Source organism: Synchiropus splendidus, chromosome 9 (genome assembly GCF_027744825.2).
Source record: "Synchiropus splendidus isolate RoL2022-P1 chromosome 9, RoL_Sspl_1.0, whole genome shotgun sequence".
Lineage (NCBI taxonomy): Eukaryota > Metazoa > Chordata > Actinopteri > Syngnathiformes > Callionymidae > Synchiropus > Synchiropus splendidus.
The window spans coordinates 12,030,497-12,047,890 of record NC_071342.1 but is presented as its reverse complement, the minus strand read 5'-3'; the positions used below and the strand labels follow the sequence as shown (position 1 = coordinate 12,047,890).

Genomic DNA, 17,394 nt, shown 5'->3' with positions numbered 1-17,394 from the left:
TTACAGTGCTAGAGCTTTATGTTTTGTGATGGTAAACTCTGTCCACCTCTGTATTTGGACCCTGACTGAAAACCACTCATGGTACAAACTAGATACTACAGATTGAATTATGAGAGCAAAGAATAGTTTCTGGACAAAACCACTCTTTGTTTTGCGTTTTTTATGTTTTGTTTTATGATTGCTTTGACACTGTCAGCAGAAACAAGAGTGGGTCTCCTGCTGCTTCTGCTCTTTGATGAAACCAACACCTCGGGAAGCTGCTGGACGTCTGAAAATATCTCTCAATTCACACCAGTAAATTCTGCCGTGTAAATCTAAGCAGACATGGTGATGGAATCTGAAGCTGCTGCTGAATTATGGTTACCTGGAGTTGTGAGGAGGATTTAGAGCCAGAGTGAGACAGGTAAGAGCTACAGTCTCTCTCTCTCTCTTTCTCCACGCTGTGGCGAGCTAATGAAGACCAGAGTGATCGTACAGTCACTAATCGAAGCCAGATCCACAAACAGACCTCTCCCTGGCCGCGCACCTCTTGTTACTTTGTCTTTCCTCCACACCATCCCTCCTCGGCCTCACGGCGCTCCAACATCCCGACGTGTCAGTGACTCTCCTTCCTGTTTCGGCTCCTTTTCTGGCAGAAGTTTGCGTCCGTTCATTTGTCTTCCTCTCAGACTCAGTGGTGACATTTGCCTATGGATCTGAGGTGGAGGCCACTGGGATCACACGGCCCATTAAGGACAGCGGAGAAGAACATTCCGACCCACCGCCTTGCTGGCAGACGTCTAACACTCATGCACACACTTTTGAAGGAGCAGCGTCATCGATTTGCCAAGCAAATAGTAATTCCATCCAGAAGTGTGTGTTTGCTTGCAGGGCCTCGACGGTGACGGTGGGTCCGCACACATGCAAGCAGGTTTCTTCCAGAGAAATCTCTTTTGCCTTCCAGCGAGGGAAGTGCTTCAAAGACAAGCACAGAGGATGGATCGCTTGTAACAATATCTCCTATTTGTCAGAGCGAAGGAGACTCTTTGAGACGCTGCTGGGGTCGTTTCCGTCACAGATAAATCGCTGTTTGATTGCAGCCACAGACCTGACAGTTTCCAGTTTCACCCCAAATCACACACGACTCATCGTCCCATCTTTGTTCGAGTGGACGGTGAGGAGGGAGATCTGTTGGCATCCAGTTGAGGGCCGTCTATTTTGACGCTAAAATGGTTCTTGCATGGTTAAATTAGCTTTTTTCATGAATAAAGAAACAGTCAAGTCATTAATTGGATTTTAGGGTTAAAATATAACTGAAGAAACAGTTTCCCCTTCATCATTGCGCAAACTAATGATAACTAATAAACTAACTTCTGGGAATATTTATCAGGACCTTATTTTTATTTTATTTTATTTTATTTTATTTTATTTTAAATCATCACAGTGGTTTCTTGTTTTGTTGCAATTAATTATTACATTAATATTACATAAATTATTATTTATATTATTAAATAACCCTTCAGGAGGAATTTGAACAATACATATTAAATTCAGGAATAAAAATGAATATTTGAAAATGTAAACCAAGAATGCTTGAGAGTAAAACTACTGTGGCAAAAAAAATAATTCCAAACTAAAATCCCACCTCTCATCAAGTAAATGACACATTTATACAGTCGTACAGCCAGTGATTCTCAACTGGTGGGTCAGGAAGCCACTTTCAGTGGTGACTGTCCTGACACAAAAAACACCCTGATCTTATATTTATTTTTCATTTATTCAACTGTTAACATTGTGTTGTAAATGGCCATATTAAGTTCAAAAAGTGGAAAAAAAAAACAGGACAAATATTCTACAAGGGTTTCCTCTAGTTAAAATTAATTGAAATTTAGAATTTGAGGGATTTGCTCACAGCTTTGTTTTTTGTTCCTTATTTATTATTACATCTCTTTTTGTCATTCCTTATTCCAAAGTATCATATCTACTCTGTAGATGAGGAGTGAAAAAAAAAAAATAACAAATTGACTAAATAATATTGACTCATCGGGGAGTTAGTAACAAGAAATGCACCGAATACATTATGTCAACTGTTACGAGTCAAAACCCCTGACACTGGTTCTGCCCATCACTGCTGTTGATCAGTGAGTGAAAGATAAAAGCGACAGCCATGCCGATGACGGGTGTTTTCTTGATTGACAGCTGTAGCTTTTCCTCGTTCTTTAAATGCTCTTCAAGTGTTGTATGTTTTGACCTGAGCACAGAGAGGCAGTAAAGGGGGAGCAGCTGTGACGTTATGGGCCAGCGGAGATCAGAGAATAGAGAGACCCCCGGGGTCGTCCCAAAACAGGAGTGACAAAGAAGCAGGGTTCTTAATTGCCGGGAAAACTTTCCGAAAACTCATTGATTAAAACTATTAGAGCCCACGAATTAAAGCATCTCTTTGCTAGCTGAAACTCGGGAGGCATCAGTCTGCATTTGCCGCACTTTAAAAAAATATATAGTTCAAGTCAACACAAGTCACAAGAGAGCTGTGATGATGTCTGCAGTGTGAGAGGTCAAACTACACATCGACAGACAGAACAGAGAACAGTTAAATATCAATAATATTCCTTGGTTAAATAATGTATCCTGCTAATTTTACGGACTCCAACTTTGTGAGGCTCCATGCATTTCATGCTTCAGCCACATCTGGGTTCAGATGCAATTATTTCTAATCTCCGTCTGGCTGCAACTTTGCTAAACAAAAGCTGAACTGCTTTGTTTCACTTCTCTTTGATGAGTTTTATAAACAAATACCAAATATATCTCCCTGACTTCAGTTCAGGAAGTAAAACAATGTAGTTTGTGAGTGATTACCGAACCATTGCTCCAAACCAAAATGGAAAATACCAAAAAATGAGCCAAGGCATGTTTGTGTGCCTGGTTGTGAAATACACGGGCAGACATTCTAAAATGTATTATATTGCGACTGAAAAGCTTTTGAAAACGTCACCTTGAATCAAAATTCTGTTGTTTTTTGTTTGTTCCCATGTTTTCAGGGACTGAAATTGTGTAGTTGATGGGATAAACAATATGATAATGCTAAAATTTGAAATATCTGGATGTTAATCCAGACTTGACCTCGAACTTCTTTGTGTTTTTGATTCGTTTACTTTCTTTTGAACACTATTTCTGAAAGTTTGGGGCAATGAACCCAAGGATTAGAGCCCTGCTAAACCAGAGCTCTGGATTTCAACATGATGAAACCAAATCTAGACTTGGGTTCAAATTCTGCCAGATTTCATTCATTTAAAGTCACTTTCTTGAACACATTCGTGTTGTCAAACTCACTCATGTGGTTCGCTGGAGCTCAGGAATTCAACGCTAAAGCCAAATGTTGGGAGTAGTGGGGTGTTAATCTAGGTTTAATATAAAAATCACAGTGTTTATAGCCTTAAAGGTCATTTCTTGAGAGAAGTAGGGAGTCAACAATTTCATCTTGAGGATATCACTAGTTCTGGAGGATATTTAGAGTTTATTTAGAGTTGATCTCAAACACGAAAACTGTGGACCATTTGGCTGAACCTCCACACTTTAATGAACATCTTGAAAGCATTTGTCAATGAGTTAAAAAATGAATGTAATTCAAAACAACTTCTAATGAAGTACGGATTTAAGGAGTGAAATCATATTTTAGTAGGTGATTACTATTAATTATGATACTACATTCCAGGCAGTCATCTAGATTAAATCTTCTCTACTCTTTCAGCAGAGCACTGGACCTCACGATCCGTTGGTGTTTAAGCAGTTGTATCCGAGTGGTTTGTTTTCAAGTGAAGAAGCAAACACTCCCAGTGATTTATGTGCCGGTGAGTCTCAGCTGTTTCTGGCGGGTCTTCACCTGTTCCTCACAGCTCTCACTTTCCTGGCTACATACCATCCTGATGACAGTCAGGATCAACGCGGTGTCGCTGTCACACTTTGAAACGAATGAATAATGAAATATTAACTGGCTCCATATGAGTCTGATGCTTCTCATCACACAAGCAGATCAAGTTTTAGGAACATCTAGTGAGTAAAGATGATGTGATGAGTGTTGGAGCCAAAAGAGGATAAAGGAAGGGCTGGAAAAAAAAGCGAGGGATGAACAAAGCTGTGGATTGTGAGTCGTCGACATGGTCAACTCTTGAACATGTGGTTGTGCTGAAGAAATGAAGCAGTGTTTTTGTTGTGGTCTTAGTTTCAGTGACAAAATAAACTGCTAGATCTGGCGATAAAAAGTGGGTTCGCGTTTGTGTATCTGTCTCAGGGTTTTGTTTATCTATGGTTGTAACACACATAACTACTGCGGACAGGCGAGCGTACCTCGAAGGATTTACGGGTCGTCCTCCAGAAATAGCCTACAGTCCTGCAGGATCTTTAACAACGCGGTGCTTTCATGTGTTAGAGATTTGAACTGACTGCTCTTAATGTTGTAAAAATCAGATTATTTTTAAAAACCCTCTGCGATGGATTGATGGGGATAATCAAGATGATATACCGCGATAGCATTCCAGTCGATTTACAGAAAGCGTAGCCGCATGAGGACAGTATATCTTCAGTCCTGACTTCAAATAGCCGACTGAGCACTGCTAACCATGAACCTAATGTGTTTCTGGACGCTGCTTGCCTCCTCCTGGGCGACTTCACAGAAGCAGCTGAGGCGCTGAGGTTCCCAGGACCGGACGGCACCAGGTGTCGGACGACTCGCCTCCACCAGCGACCTCGTCCGCCCGCTCTGACCCAGCTGTATCTCATGTAGCCTTTTCCTAGCATGAATCTACAGCTGCAACCGTAAAACACGAGCTCCACTCTCCGACGCTTTTGATATCTTCATCTAGAATTTATAGCTGACTGTCAAATTACACTTTCCTGTCAACAAAATTGTTCACCGTAGCTGAGGAGTGTGAAGAAGCTGGTCAGCCGTGAAATGCTAATCCTACAAAATTCTGCCACTTCCACTTAGCATTTCTTAAAAATAATCTAGGCATTTTTTTATGAGGCATTCGCAATATTCGAGACACATATGACTCACAAAGTAAATCATTTAAATTCTAATCTTTTACCCCGGCTCAGAATTACAGCAGCTCGCAGTTAACAAGAGGCTAAGCAAGTATAGAATTCAGTTAAACATTTTCTTTGTTTTACATTACAGCTGCACGGTGGCTGAGAAGTACAAGTCACATTTACAAACTTTTGAAACAAATTTTAAAAACTCACTTTTAACACTTTTAAGTTAGTATATGTGTTTCCAATGTACGAAAAATTTCCGAAGAATTGTACGGAATGGGAGGGGACCAAATTACGAAAGTGATCCGGAAGTGGTTATTGGAATGTTCCACTTGTACCCATCGTGGGAAAAATGTACAAACTCTGAAAACACATTTAGAAACTAGGAAATACACTTGCAAACTCAGGAAACACATAGTTTGATAAAGGTGTGCCATATGTAAATTAGAGTGTGTACATTTGTTTCAAAAGTTTGTACATTTGTTTCAAAAGTTTGCAATGCAGTTTTTAGGTTAATGGACCCTATATATCCAGCAAAAACAGATCAACAAATAGTTCCAAATTCATTACCAAAAAATTTGAATATTGAATTATTATTTTAACTGTAGCTTTTTGGACATGAGGAAATTGCTAAACACTTGGTAAAAATGACTAAAACGTCCAGGATCTATTTGCATCTACAAGGACATTAAAACAAGCATGAAGTACTGCACTATTCACCTCAGTTAACAGCGCTGACGCTTTTAAACCAATTTTGACGCATTTTTGAGGAGCTCATTAACTGGTTCGAACATGACCCCAGTTTCATTGAATGGCCCAATATAAGCTGAGTGAGTGCAAGGCAACATGATATATTTCATTTATCAATATCGATTTAAGAAATGGGAGCTACATTATACATTTTCCTGGAGTGTACATATTGTGCAGCGCAGTCGCAGGAGCTTTTCTTCTCTCCTCATTCAACATCAGTCACTAAAGACCTCAGTGGACGGACCATTGAGTCGCCCATATGGCTCAGACTGAAGGTGGAGGGCTGGGACTTTAGTGGAGGATGTAGAGGAAACCAGACAAAGCCTGAAGCAGCAGGCCCTCAGTCCCTCGGGCCAAACCCCTGCTGGGACCAGTTGCCTGTATATTCTCAAATCTGTGAACAGTCGCCTGTCGACCAGAATACGCCCAGTCATCCATAATCCTGGGCTTTCACACTCTTCCTGTCTGTCTTTGGAGTTTATAACAACATATCTAACTGGTTATGAGTGTTCTTTTAGAAGCTGTGAGGAGCTTTTAGATGTAAGAGTTACATCACAGCGACTACACACCAGCATGTGACAGACATGTGGGCTGCAGAACCTATGATATATGTTCTGGTGTTGAACAAGGAGGAGGAGTTGATCAAACCATTTTTGTGTTATGGACTGGATGAAATATGAACAGCTGGTTCAGTGTCACTTGAGTTGACTTTTGGCTTGTTTGGTTCACCTTCAGTTAAATGTTTAGCTCAATTTCTGGCAGCAACATGGAGATTAGCTTCTGTTTAAGGCCATTCAGAACTCACATTTCATTTGAACTTTGGCCACCCAAAAGTGGGAAGAAAATCTATTAGATCTAGTAAGTCAGCAGGGGACATATGGAGAGGATTGCCACATTATTCAGACAGAATATCAGCCCCACTTTATTTTTAAATGAACCAAAAGCTGAACGCAGTTCACGTAAGTCTGCTTTATCCGGTTGTGAAAGTCAGATCATTAATGGTCTCAAATTTGCGTGGATTATTGAATATCACACCTCGGGAGGAGAGCATTGTAAAGTGAAGTTAAAGTGTAACTCTTTTGAAATAGTCTAGTTTGGTGCATTAAATTATGTAATCTTATTTACATAGTCACATTTAAGTTACTTTTCCTCCACTGACCTTCCTCATCAATTATTTAGTCCAACTACTGTTGAGTTTTGTCTTAATAAACTAACATTTTCACCCCAAATATTTGTAGAATTGATTAGATTCTTTCACTTCTAATATTCCATGCTGCAACCCAACAGCAATAGGTACCGGTTAGATCTCAATTTCCAGGTACACATTATAGTTTTCTTTCATTTTTTTTGTACAAAAAATAGCTGACATGAGGTCCAATCACTTCAGTCTTCCAACACCTACTCTGACCAGGTGTCTGTTATTATCGCCCCAACCAGTGAAACCTGTTTGTTAAATCACATCACCAATGGTGGGGCATCACAAAACATGTATTTTCACCGACACATGACATGGGACCAACTATCTGCATCCAAATTAAACCAGCACACAGAATAACCCGACAGAGAGCCACATATTTAAACTTGTCAAAACTTGTCCCTCTTATTGAAATGAAAGTGAAAGTGGCCAGTGGGTTTCACTGACCAACATTTGTCTGGGTTGATCAAGTGGGAGCATGTTTTGCACAGGTTACATTATAGTTCATAAAAAAGGTCCTTTTTATATATCGATCGATATATATATATATATATATATATATATATATATATATATATATATATATATATATATATATATATATATATATATATATATATATATATATATATATATATTTAAAAATTAATTGTCTGACAAACCCTCACTTAGTTTTTTCATTGAGCCATGTGATGGTGCAGCGTGTCTAGACTACGTGATGGATCCTAGAAGGTGTCAGAAGTTCACTTCACCAGTGTTCCTTGAACTGTCATAACCAGCACAGCTCACTTCTACGCCCACGAGACAAAAGCTACAAAAACAAATGAGAAAAAAAAAAGAACTGAGTAGATTCTTGCTCGTGCAGGAATAAATTATATGAATCTGATGTTACGCAACTTCAAATCCACCAGCTGAGTCGCCTCAGAGCAGCAGAACAAAGAGCCAGTAAATTCATTCATTTACAGGCAACTTGTTGTTTATATGAACTCACAGAAGTAACATCCTGAAGCTGTTTGTTTGAACCGAAACCTTCCTAATTTACTTTTCACTTCAAGCTGACAGACCCCGAGTACATTGACTCATCCTTCGACATCTTCCTCCTTCACTTGCTCTCTCTGCTTTTGTAGCCTGTGAGATAAGTCAATAGGAGTCCGCTTGGCTGTCAGCTGTCTCTGTCCTGTCTTCTTCTGTGTCTGTCTCCATGGCATCATCCAAAACTTGTTAACCCAAACTCAGACCTTCTGCACATTGTCTGAGAAAATGACTGGCTAAATTAGAAAGTCGGCCACAGCCAGCTCTGGCACCACAGAATTTCTGAAGGCCACCTCGTGTTAGAAGAGAGTTGTGAAGAGGAATATTCTGGAGTCATTTCGACAGACAGAAGTCATTCATACTTCAATTCAGCATGCTCTCATCGACCTAGCCGCGCTCACAAGCGTACGCACATGTTCTCGGGATGAAAGACGAATGTCTGGAGAGAGATTCCACATCTGCACCCCGTTAAACAGCCTGCGAGCATCCAACTCCCTCACCAAAGTTCGAGAAGAGGTGGATTTTCGCTCCATCTCTTGTCTGTTTGTTGTAACAATTAAAAGGAGTGAGACTCTGCAGCTCACGTGTGTCATCTCCTGTTACACTTTTTAATTCATTTACAGTGAATTATTTAGAGAGAGGACAACCCACGACAGAAAACAAACACCCGCTCGACTCTGGTTTCTTCTGAAAACAAGAGTTACAGCCCAAAGATCCACAACCTCCACATCAGTGTTGTTGTTCTTTACTGTTGCTGCAGGACCACCTGGACTTAAGGGGACGTCATCTTGCTACTTGAGCGCGGACTAAGCACCACACAACTCTGCCTGTAATTTTGCAACATTCTATTTTCCACACATCAAGATGAGATTTATAAGATTGTGATTCTGTTCTCACACGGCTTAATTAGTTTGTGGTCTGTTTATTATGGATGTCAATGTGTGTTTTGTTTTACTGTTAAGCCTCCAGATAAATGTTCCCAAAAATACACACTCTTAACTCAAAGAAACACACGGTCTCCTTCGACTTAAATCACAGTCGGCTCATCCAGTTTCTTTATCAACAAGCAAAATGTAATTTAAGAATTTATGAGCTGGAATAAAGTTGCCACAGTTAATAGTCAGAATTTAGAGAATTGTAAAGGCTATGTTAACCTCACACCTTCTCTTTTATTCTTATAAAACAACTCCATCCACATGTGTTCACATTCCTCACTTTAAATCGCGCATCACTTGGGTGAACACATGAGGGGCGGGGCTACGTATAGAGGCGCCGCCCACTCAGCTCAAACCTGAAGGACGCAGTCTGGAGGAGTCAAACGCCTGATCGCTCGGTTGCCGACAGCAGACCTCTCTCCTCTGGACTCTACGCGACAGAACCACGCAGGATGGATGTGAAGCTGCTGGCAGCGCTGGCTGCGCTCACCGTGCTCTCTTATGTGCCTCCATCACAAGGTAGGTTATTGTTATTATTTCACACTTCTGTTCAGTAACTTATTTTTGAAATTGTTTGTTTTATAATGCAGGTTTTATTACAACTTTGAATCACTTCTCCTTTTGAGGGGGAAAGGATGCGGCGCTTTTTGGACAACTGCATTAAATGTGCGCAAACATATTATTAAGAGGAAATGAAGTGTGCTGAAAAAATGCCTTATAGACGATTACAATGCTTTAATGAGCCGTCTTTATCGCGCGTAATTGGTAACCGCCGTGCGTCATTTTGCGCATGGATTGGCTTCCAGATGCGATGAACTCACGTCACTGCTGCAGCTTTTTATTCGGTTACACTGAAATGACGCTCGAATGAGACGTGTTCTGGACAAAGACCGGGCCAGTCTACATGGCGACATCAGTGGAAAGTGTCGCGCTCTTTCTCATGTTAATGCCGTTATAACATCAGGTGTAAAAGTCATTAGCATCTGGTTTAATCTCCACTATCTCAGACCATCTGCTTTCCCGTTACATTCTCTTTGAATAAACACTGATGGGGGAGAGGAGTATTTCTCACTCGAGAATTTCTCCCAACGACTTTATTGAAACGTGACTAGATGTTGAATCACATCTGAAAAAAAACTGTTCATAGTAATACATGGATCGTATCTTGATGATCTGTGTGTGTGTGCCATATAATGTAACACCATAGAAGTCCTAAATCATGCAACGTTAACAGCTAGTGGCAGCTGCTGGTAAATATATGGAGGGGGTCAGTGGATTTATGGCCTGTGGCGCCTCCAGAAAATGTTATAGTGATGAGCAAATGTGGAATATTGAGATGAAAGATTAAGACAATACTGAGCTTTACAAATGTGATTTCATTCAATTGTGTATCTCGTATTTGTTTTAGAAAAAAAAAAGACTAAAAACAGTTTTAAATATAGTAATACATTACAATAGAGGAACTTCTCCATATCGTTTTAGATCAAACACAGTTGTCTGTTGTCAAACTTTCAATAGTACATAAAGTTGCATTGGTTCTTCAGAGTTTAGTATGTTGTTCTTTGTTTTATGAGCAGTTACTGATGGTGGTAAAATGTTTGCGGAGGTGTGCTTGGACACCTGAGTGGATATTTCAGAACAGTAAAACTCTTAAAAGATCGCCTGAAGCCTGTTATCCTCAATAAAACTAGCAGTTTATTTTTAATATTCAGTAAAACTGTGTTGGTATTGCTGCTTCACTTCAAACACCCCCAGGTCACCGTTGCTTCAGAAATTCAACACACATTTGAAAAGACGTTTTAGCCTGCAATGTGATTTAATACTGTGCACTTTAAGTGTCAGACTCAACAACTTGATATAGTCAAAACTATGTTCACTTAATGAAAAATGCAGGATGTTTATTTAAGAATGTTATTTGTGGTGCTTTATTTGACTTGAATTGTGTGTAAATAATGGTAAGAATAGTATTTCACAAACTGCTCAATTCAATTTTCAAAGTCATTTAAGAAGTTAAGGACTTTGTTAGTTCCAGCTCTGCATGCATTTGCCTTCCTCTCATGATCCAGAGCATATGCTACGACAGAGTGGGAGGCAGGGGACACCCTGGACAGCTACAGTCCATCACAGCCCACACGCAGAAAACCACTCATGCATGCTCTGAGGGAGGAAACCAGAGTGCCAAATATGCCTTTGCTCTGCAGTTTTGGGACGTAGAAATGTTACAGATTACATTTTGTCATGGAGATGAGTTGGCATATCTCTTCATCATTGATGATGATCTTTGTGGCTTCCGTCGTGCCAGCCCACTTTGTCACATGTACTCTGACCATTGCTGCTGCCAACTTAACTGATGTGGCTCCACTCTTTGTTTCCACAGCGAAGCCCATCAGTCTGGTGGAGAGATGCTACTGTCGCACACAAATCAACAGCGTCCCGCGAGGCTACATCCGAGAGCTGCGCTTCATCCACACGCCCAACTGCCCCTTCCAAGTGATGTGAGTGATCCCCTGTTACACTTGCAGGCTTTAATAATAAGGATGTAAAATAGGCTTCCTCTTTATTGGACATTTCTCACCATCAATCTCCTGCAGACGACAGGTCGGAGAAAAGAGCTATGCATGCATGTGGGCAAACACTCCCCTCTGTCGCTCACACACATGTTTGTATTGCTTCCCTTATGGGGACAATGTGAGGCTTCTCATAGACATAACCATCCAAAACAAATGACTAACATTAACCAAACTTATTCTCAGTTATAATGATTTAGTTATTTTGAAGTATTCATCCTCAAATTCAGGCTTATCATTGTTGGGTCTAGCTAACTGGTCCTCACATAGGCATAAGGTCCTCACAAGGATAGAGTTTTGTCAAGAATTGGTCCACACAAGGCAGGATAAACAAGCATTTGCACACAAACATAGAGCAGGGTTTTACTGCACTGTCGCCTTCACAGGAAGTGCTGTGATTGGCAGTGGGATGATGTAAACAGCATTTAAGAGACTAAAAATAAATAGTAGTGTTTTCCTACGCTCAGTCCTTCTCCTAGTTGTATGTATTTCACATGCCACTTCAGGTTCTAATATTAAAATGTTGCCAAATGTTTTAGTTATTTTTCTTTTTTCCTCTTTGTGGCAGAAAAAAGTCACATAATAACTGTGTTTTCAATGCCAAGAAACACCTGACTTCACCAGTGCCTGTCGTCTACTCTCTCAAGCTCTGAAAAGACAGACACAAATATAAGCGTGAATTGAGTACAGTTGAAATAAGAGCAATGCTTTTTTGGAGCTTTTGATGAGCAAGACAGGTGAAGTAGTGTCCTTTTGCTTCCACTGTCTTCCTGTAAGTTAGTTCTCCTGCACAGCTTCAGCAGAAGTATTCTCAGACTCACCCTTGTTGCATTACGTTCTCCCAAATATGAACTGTGTTGGTCTTCGTATCTCAACTTGAGTGTTCCCCCCTTCTGTGATTCATACTCATCACACCACTGTGAGAAGGAGGTTTGTGTCAAACTGACATGCCGGTGTGAATTCACTCTGTTTGATAGCAACATGTTGAGATGCTTCAGGTCACTCTTTCATCTTCATGTCATCACGAGTGCTGACGGCTTTTTCTGTCAACAGCGCCAAGCTGACGTCCAACAAAGAGGTGTGCCTGAACCCCGAGATCCGATGGCTGAAGCAGTACCTGAAGAGCGCCTTTAACAAGTATGTAAAATACACAAGTGTTGAGCCCGTCCACATGTAGACTGAGTCAGCCGTATCCGCACAAGTTCTGAGTCAGATAGGCGCCACTTCACCTTCAATACTGGCAAATTAGCGAGTAGTGTACTTTCACTTTCAGGTTATTGTTAATATTAACACAAAATCTTCAGCTACTTTGTCATTTTAACATGATCATACTATCATTGTAAACTCAAACCATAATCATACAAGAACCTATGGAACTGAAATTCATACAGATTAGTCCCTTTGGTGTCGATGGAGCACAAAGCTGCCAAAGACGCTCGAAACATGCGGACAAAAACATAGCATCAGTCCACAGTCTCTCTTTGAGCGATCCATTTGTTATGCTCCTGTGCTAATGCTAATGTTGGCACACAAGCTGAATGTGTGCATGTTCCGTGTATTTCTTCTTATTTGTTGTTAGTTCGTTACAGCGCCCCTACAGTCCTGGCCTATGTACTACACTATTCTCAATCGTTTTCACTGAATTCGTGTGAATGGTAGAAATGGCTTTAAAATAGCATGAAAAATGATCTGATAGAAAAAAAATGTGTCTTCATTTATGTTCATTTATGTCTTGTGATTTAAAGTTAACAAGCAGCCTTACCTGAACAAAACAGTTTCCTCTTTGTTCATATGTAAATTTGGACACTTGTTCCAATAGAAACTCATTCCAAAGTCGGTTCTTAAATTCCCCATCAATGTAACATGTTGTAACGTGATGGTGACTAAAAGCTTGGACTGAAACATTCCAAAAAGTCCAATGAAATTATCCAATAATATCAAGTTCAGCTAAACTACAAGCATGTTGATCAGCAGCTACTGTAAAGGAGAATTCAATCTATGTAATACTTCAGTCATACTTCAATATTTTTGCCAAATTTTACCTTTTTTTTATCTTGAAGGTCATTAAAAAGGAGAAAAACTAATGGAATTTAATTCAAAGTGCATTCATTTGCGCAGCGGTCACGAAAGGGGCAGAAGTCACAGCGAATATCAAGTTTTGCCCTGAAGCCGCTGACGCTTAACTGACAAAGTTGGCAGTCAAACTTTTATTGAGGAGATCAAGTTTCCACTCTGAACTCAGCAAAGTTTCCAGTATATGCTCCGCACGCAGGCAGATTAAGGGAATATTAGAGAGATTCTTTCAGTTTCTTTCAGTGTTTCCTGTTAGGAACAACGCTCGTTCAGCCCTGAGCCTTGCTCAATAACCACCGGCTGTTCAGCCGCAGTCACAGCGTCTGTCTCAGAAGATGATTGTTTGCCACTTGTGAGGTGTGAACGCTCGTCCGCATGACAAAACAGCTCCGGCGGAGTGTAGACGCGGTCATTTGCTGCGGATCTGAGCTAATGTGTTTTCAATTACACATGAGAGGGAGGGGTGAAGGTATTTACAAAGTGTAGAAACAAACACGGCGGTAAGTCAGGCATTATTCCACTCTTTGTCCCAGCTAACATAAATTACTGCGTGTCCTGTTACACACAGTTCGACTCAAATTTTAACCTGATGACTTGACATGTGGCTGAAAACACAACATTTAAATCAGGACTCTTGGAGTTTATTTAATCTGGAAACCTTCAAGCAGACGTGTGTTTGTGCTTCAGAGAGAAAACTAAGTGTCTCTTGAGGTGGAGTCAGCGGTTTAGGAGTAACCACACGAACCACGGAGATTCATCATGTTATAACATTAGTCTCCAAGAATTAAAACTGATATCATACCCTGTTTAGGCTCTAATTCCTAATTTAAATCTAATATTGATCATGTGCCAAGTCAGTTGTATGAAGCAAAAACATTTGTAGTTTAGTTACATCCATCCATTAAAACATTTTCCCTCACTTATCTTAAGTCATGGGGGCAGCAGCTGGAGCAAAGAGGCCCAGTTTCCCTTTTACCCAGGAACCTCCTTCACCTCTTCTGGGGGGAAAAGCAATGCCTTATTAGGCCAACCTGACTGCTGAGAGTAGTTTAAAGAACCAGAAATGTATAAAAAAACGTCATTTGTAGTAATTGCTCCCAAATCAAACTGTGACGTGTAATGTATCCAAGAAGCAAACCAACTGAAAACTACAGGCGCAAAGTTTTCTTTTTCAACATTTATAGGACTGATAACCATATAAAAATACTAGCTTTTAATCATGAGTACTAAAACAAATATTATTCACGGGGGGCTGTCCACAAACTTTAGTTCCACGTGTTCGTGACATTTTGTTACAATGTTTTGTTTGTTTTCTTTCCCTTTGAAGACACAAAAAAGATGGAAAGTATGGTGACCCCTTTTGTACACTCTAGATCCAGTGAGGGAACCAAATCTGGCCAAATACCTGCTTGTTGCAAACAGTGCAAAGTTGATCTACCAGAGTTCAGAAAAGTAACCCAGTTCAGGATCAGATGTCAGATCCAGATGCCACGTGAATGTGCTGCTGCATCTGCCTTCACTTAGAACACCCAGATCTTGTTGTATACAGATTCTTCCGCGTGTTTACAAGATCATATTCAGCAGTCCAACTGTTTGGCCACAAATTTACATGTCCAAAGTTTGTCACTCAGCCAAAGTAAAATTTGGAATATTAGAAGAGGCTCGCAGCCAACTTTCAGCTATGTGTCGATGTCGACTCAGAAGCTAAACTGACACTCTTTTCTTCTTTTTACAGGGCGAAAAAATCTAAACAAGGGAACTGAAAAGTGCCATAGAGCTGAGAATTTGGACCGACATTGCAAATAAAGGACATAATACAGCACTTATCGCGGCTGCTCCACTGCAGCCACTCACCACTGAAGATGCATCATCGCGCCTTGCTAGCGCCGGCGTCACTGCTCACACCACCACAGTGAAGATTCATGCCATAGATGGAAACAAGAAGATCTGATCTCCAAAAGTCAACAAACACCATTCATTCGCCTCGAGTTCTACTTGAGACAGAAGTTGCTTCACCTTGTTCAAAGAAGGTCAACCAATATTTGAACTAAGCTGAGGCTTTCAAGAAGCAGATGGATTGACTACATTCACAATATATTTGTTAAAACCTCATGCTATTCTGCCACAAAGCTTGAGATGCACATGTTGAATCCAAATTCCAAATTAACATTTAACTAATTTTGTAATTTAGGGTCTCAAAATATGTCAATAATAGTCAACCTGGTTTCATCCTCTGAAGCATTTTTGTCTTAATAAATGTATTGCTACATCGCTACTGCTCTACAGCACAACGTTAGTTGAAGTGCCTTTTATGTGTTGAACCTAACTTTAACTTCAGTAAAAGCTAACAGAATTAGCACAGCCAGCATCAGTCTTCATGACAAGTACTTCGAAAAGTGTGAATACATTTTCTGTTTGGCAGGAGATCGAAGAGTGCAACTTAGTGCTGTTAAAGATGAACTGAGCTGTTGATGCAACAATCTCTCCAGATAAATTCTGTTCATCATTTCTGGGAGTGTAGAAACACATCCGCTAACAAAAGCTGAGCAGAGAAAGATGTTTCAAGGAAACAAAGCGGTCCAATAAACTGAAACATGCAGTTCAACAACTATTTCATGAGGCGGTACCGACGTTCCAGAGCTGAACCTATTGTTAGCATGTCTATGCTAAATGTCCAAACCGAATCTCGAACCAGAACGATTGAGTCTTTCTTCAGCAGCTTTATGGCGTCGTCTAAAAATAAAAGGAGGTGGAGCTGCCAAGTAATGTCACACGCTCCACAGTTAACTGGCACGGTGGAATTTAAATATGAGCCAGCTTTGCTTCAGTGGGGAAATGAGATGCATGCACCTCCCTGTAAGAAGGCAATTACGCTGTTTTTCTAATGAAAGCCGGGATGCCTAAAGAGCCGCGCGTTTCCTGCGCCCATCTGCGGCTGCGATTATGTGACCTATAATGTGTCTGCTTTTCATTTCTGTGTCTGGAGGGAAACTGACTTAACGAAGCGTGCGACGATAAGATGTTTACGGGAATCATAAAGTTTTGTTGGTGCACCACTCTCTCCTGAGCCTCATGTTCAGTTCGAGAGTTCTGACCCAAATTCTTACAGCAGCAAATCGAGTTGTACACTACCTTCCGCTGTCGTACAGGTCACAAAGCACTTTATATCGGATGGTCTTGTCTTACGCTCACAGTTCTGACTGATGTGTTTCTGGTTTAACTCTCTGCCTCCTGTTCTTCTGATTTGATTCTGCATTTAAACTCCATTTATCCGTTCACTCAAGTGTAAGATTAATATTATATAAATGTTTATTTTTGTACTCTTTTGTGCATTTATATATTAAACTGAAACATTTAAAGAAACATCTGGTGGTCACTTTGTGCTGGTGGGTGGTGTTGTCACTAATTCCTAAAAATGCACCATGTTTTAAGGAATTATTGAGATAGCAAAAAAAACTTTCTTCCATCACTCCAAGGTCCAAAGTCATCCACAAGAGATGAAACAAGTTCCAGGGTGATCTGGCTGCAGTAGCTGTGAATGCTCTCCACTGGGCAAATCTAAAGCCTTTCATGTGCGAAGGTTCACTCAAGTGGGGGCGAATAAAAGGGAGGAACAACAGTCCTGCTTGTTATTGAACTATTAACTCAACAAGCAGCCATTAGGAAAACATTACGGCTAAAAGGGATGAACTTTTAACTTCCCTCTGGTGGCATTAAGTGAGGCGGAGCTGGTTGGTCCAGGAGATGAGAGTGATTGAAACGTCAGGGAAAGATAAAGGACGTTTCAGTGGCCATCCAGAAGCCATGTTTACTGAGGAACTTTGATGTCCCGTGG

The 17,394-nt window shown here is 40.6% G+C and overlaps 1 protein-coding gene across 1 annotated transcript; it reads left to right on the top strand.

The window, feature by feature from the left end:
* Positions 1–9,311: 9,311 nt before the first annotated feature.
* On the top strand, positions 9,312–16,911 carry cxcl12a (chemokine (C-X-C motif) ligand 12a (stromal cell-derived factor 1)). The gene is made up of 4 exons (XM_053874455.1): positions 9,312–9,438; positions 11,297–11,414; positions 12,540–12,623; positions 15,295–16,911. The coding sequence occupies exons 1-4, from the start codon at positions 9,372–9,374 to the stop codon at positions 15,320–15,322; spliced, it is 297 nt and encodes a 98-aa protein (XP_053730430.1). The 5' UTR covers positions 9,312–9,371; the 3' UTR covers positions 15,323–16,911.
* The last annotated feature ends 483 nt before the right edge of the window (positions 16,912–17,394 follow it).

Excerpts from the sequence above, each read along its gene's own strand:
- cxcl12a (XM_053874455.1), top strand. The coding sequence starts at position 9,372 with ATGGATGTGAAGCTGCTGGCAGCGCTGGCTGCGCTCACCGTGCTCTCT. Across the intron at positions 9,439-11,296 it reads TTATGTGCCTCCATCACAAG|CGAAGCCCATCAGTCTGGTG; the intron begins GTAGGTTATTGT and ends TTGTTTCCACAG. Across the intron at positions 11,415-12,539 it reads AACTGCCCCTTCCAAGTGAT|CGCCAAGCTGACGTCCAACA; the intron begins GTGAGTGATCCC and ends TTCTGTCAACAG.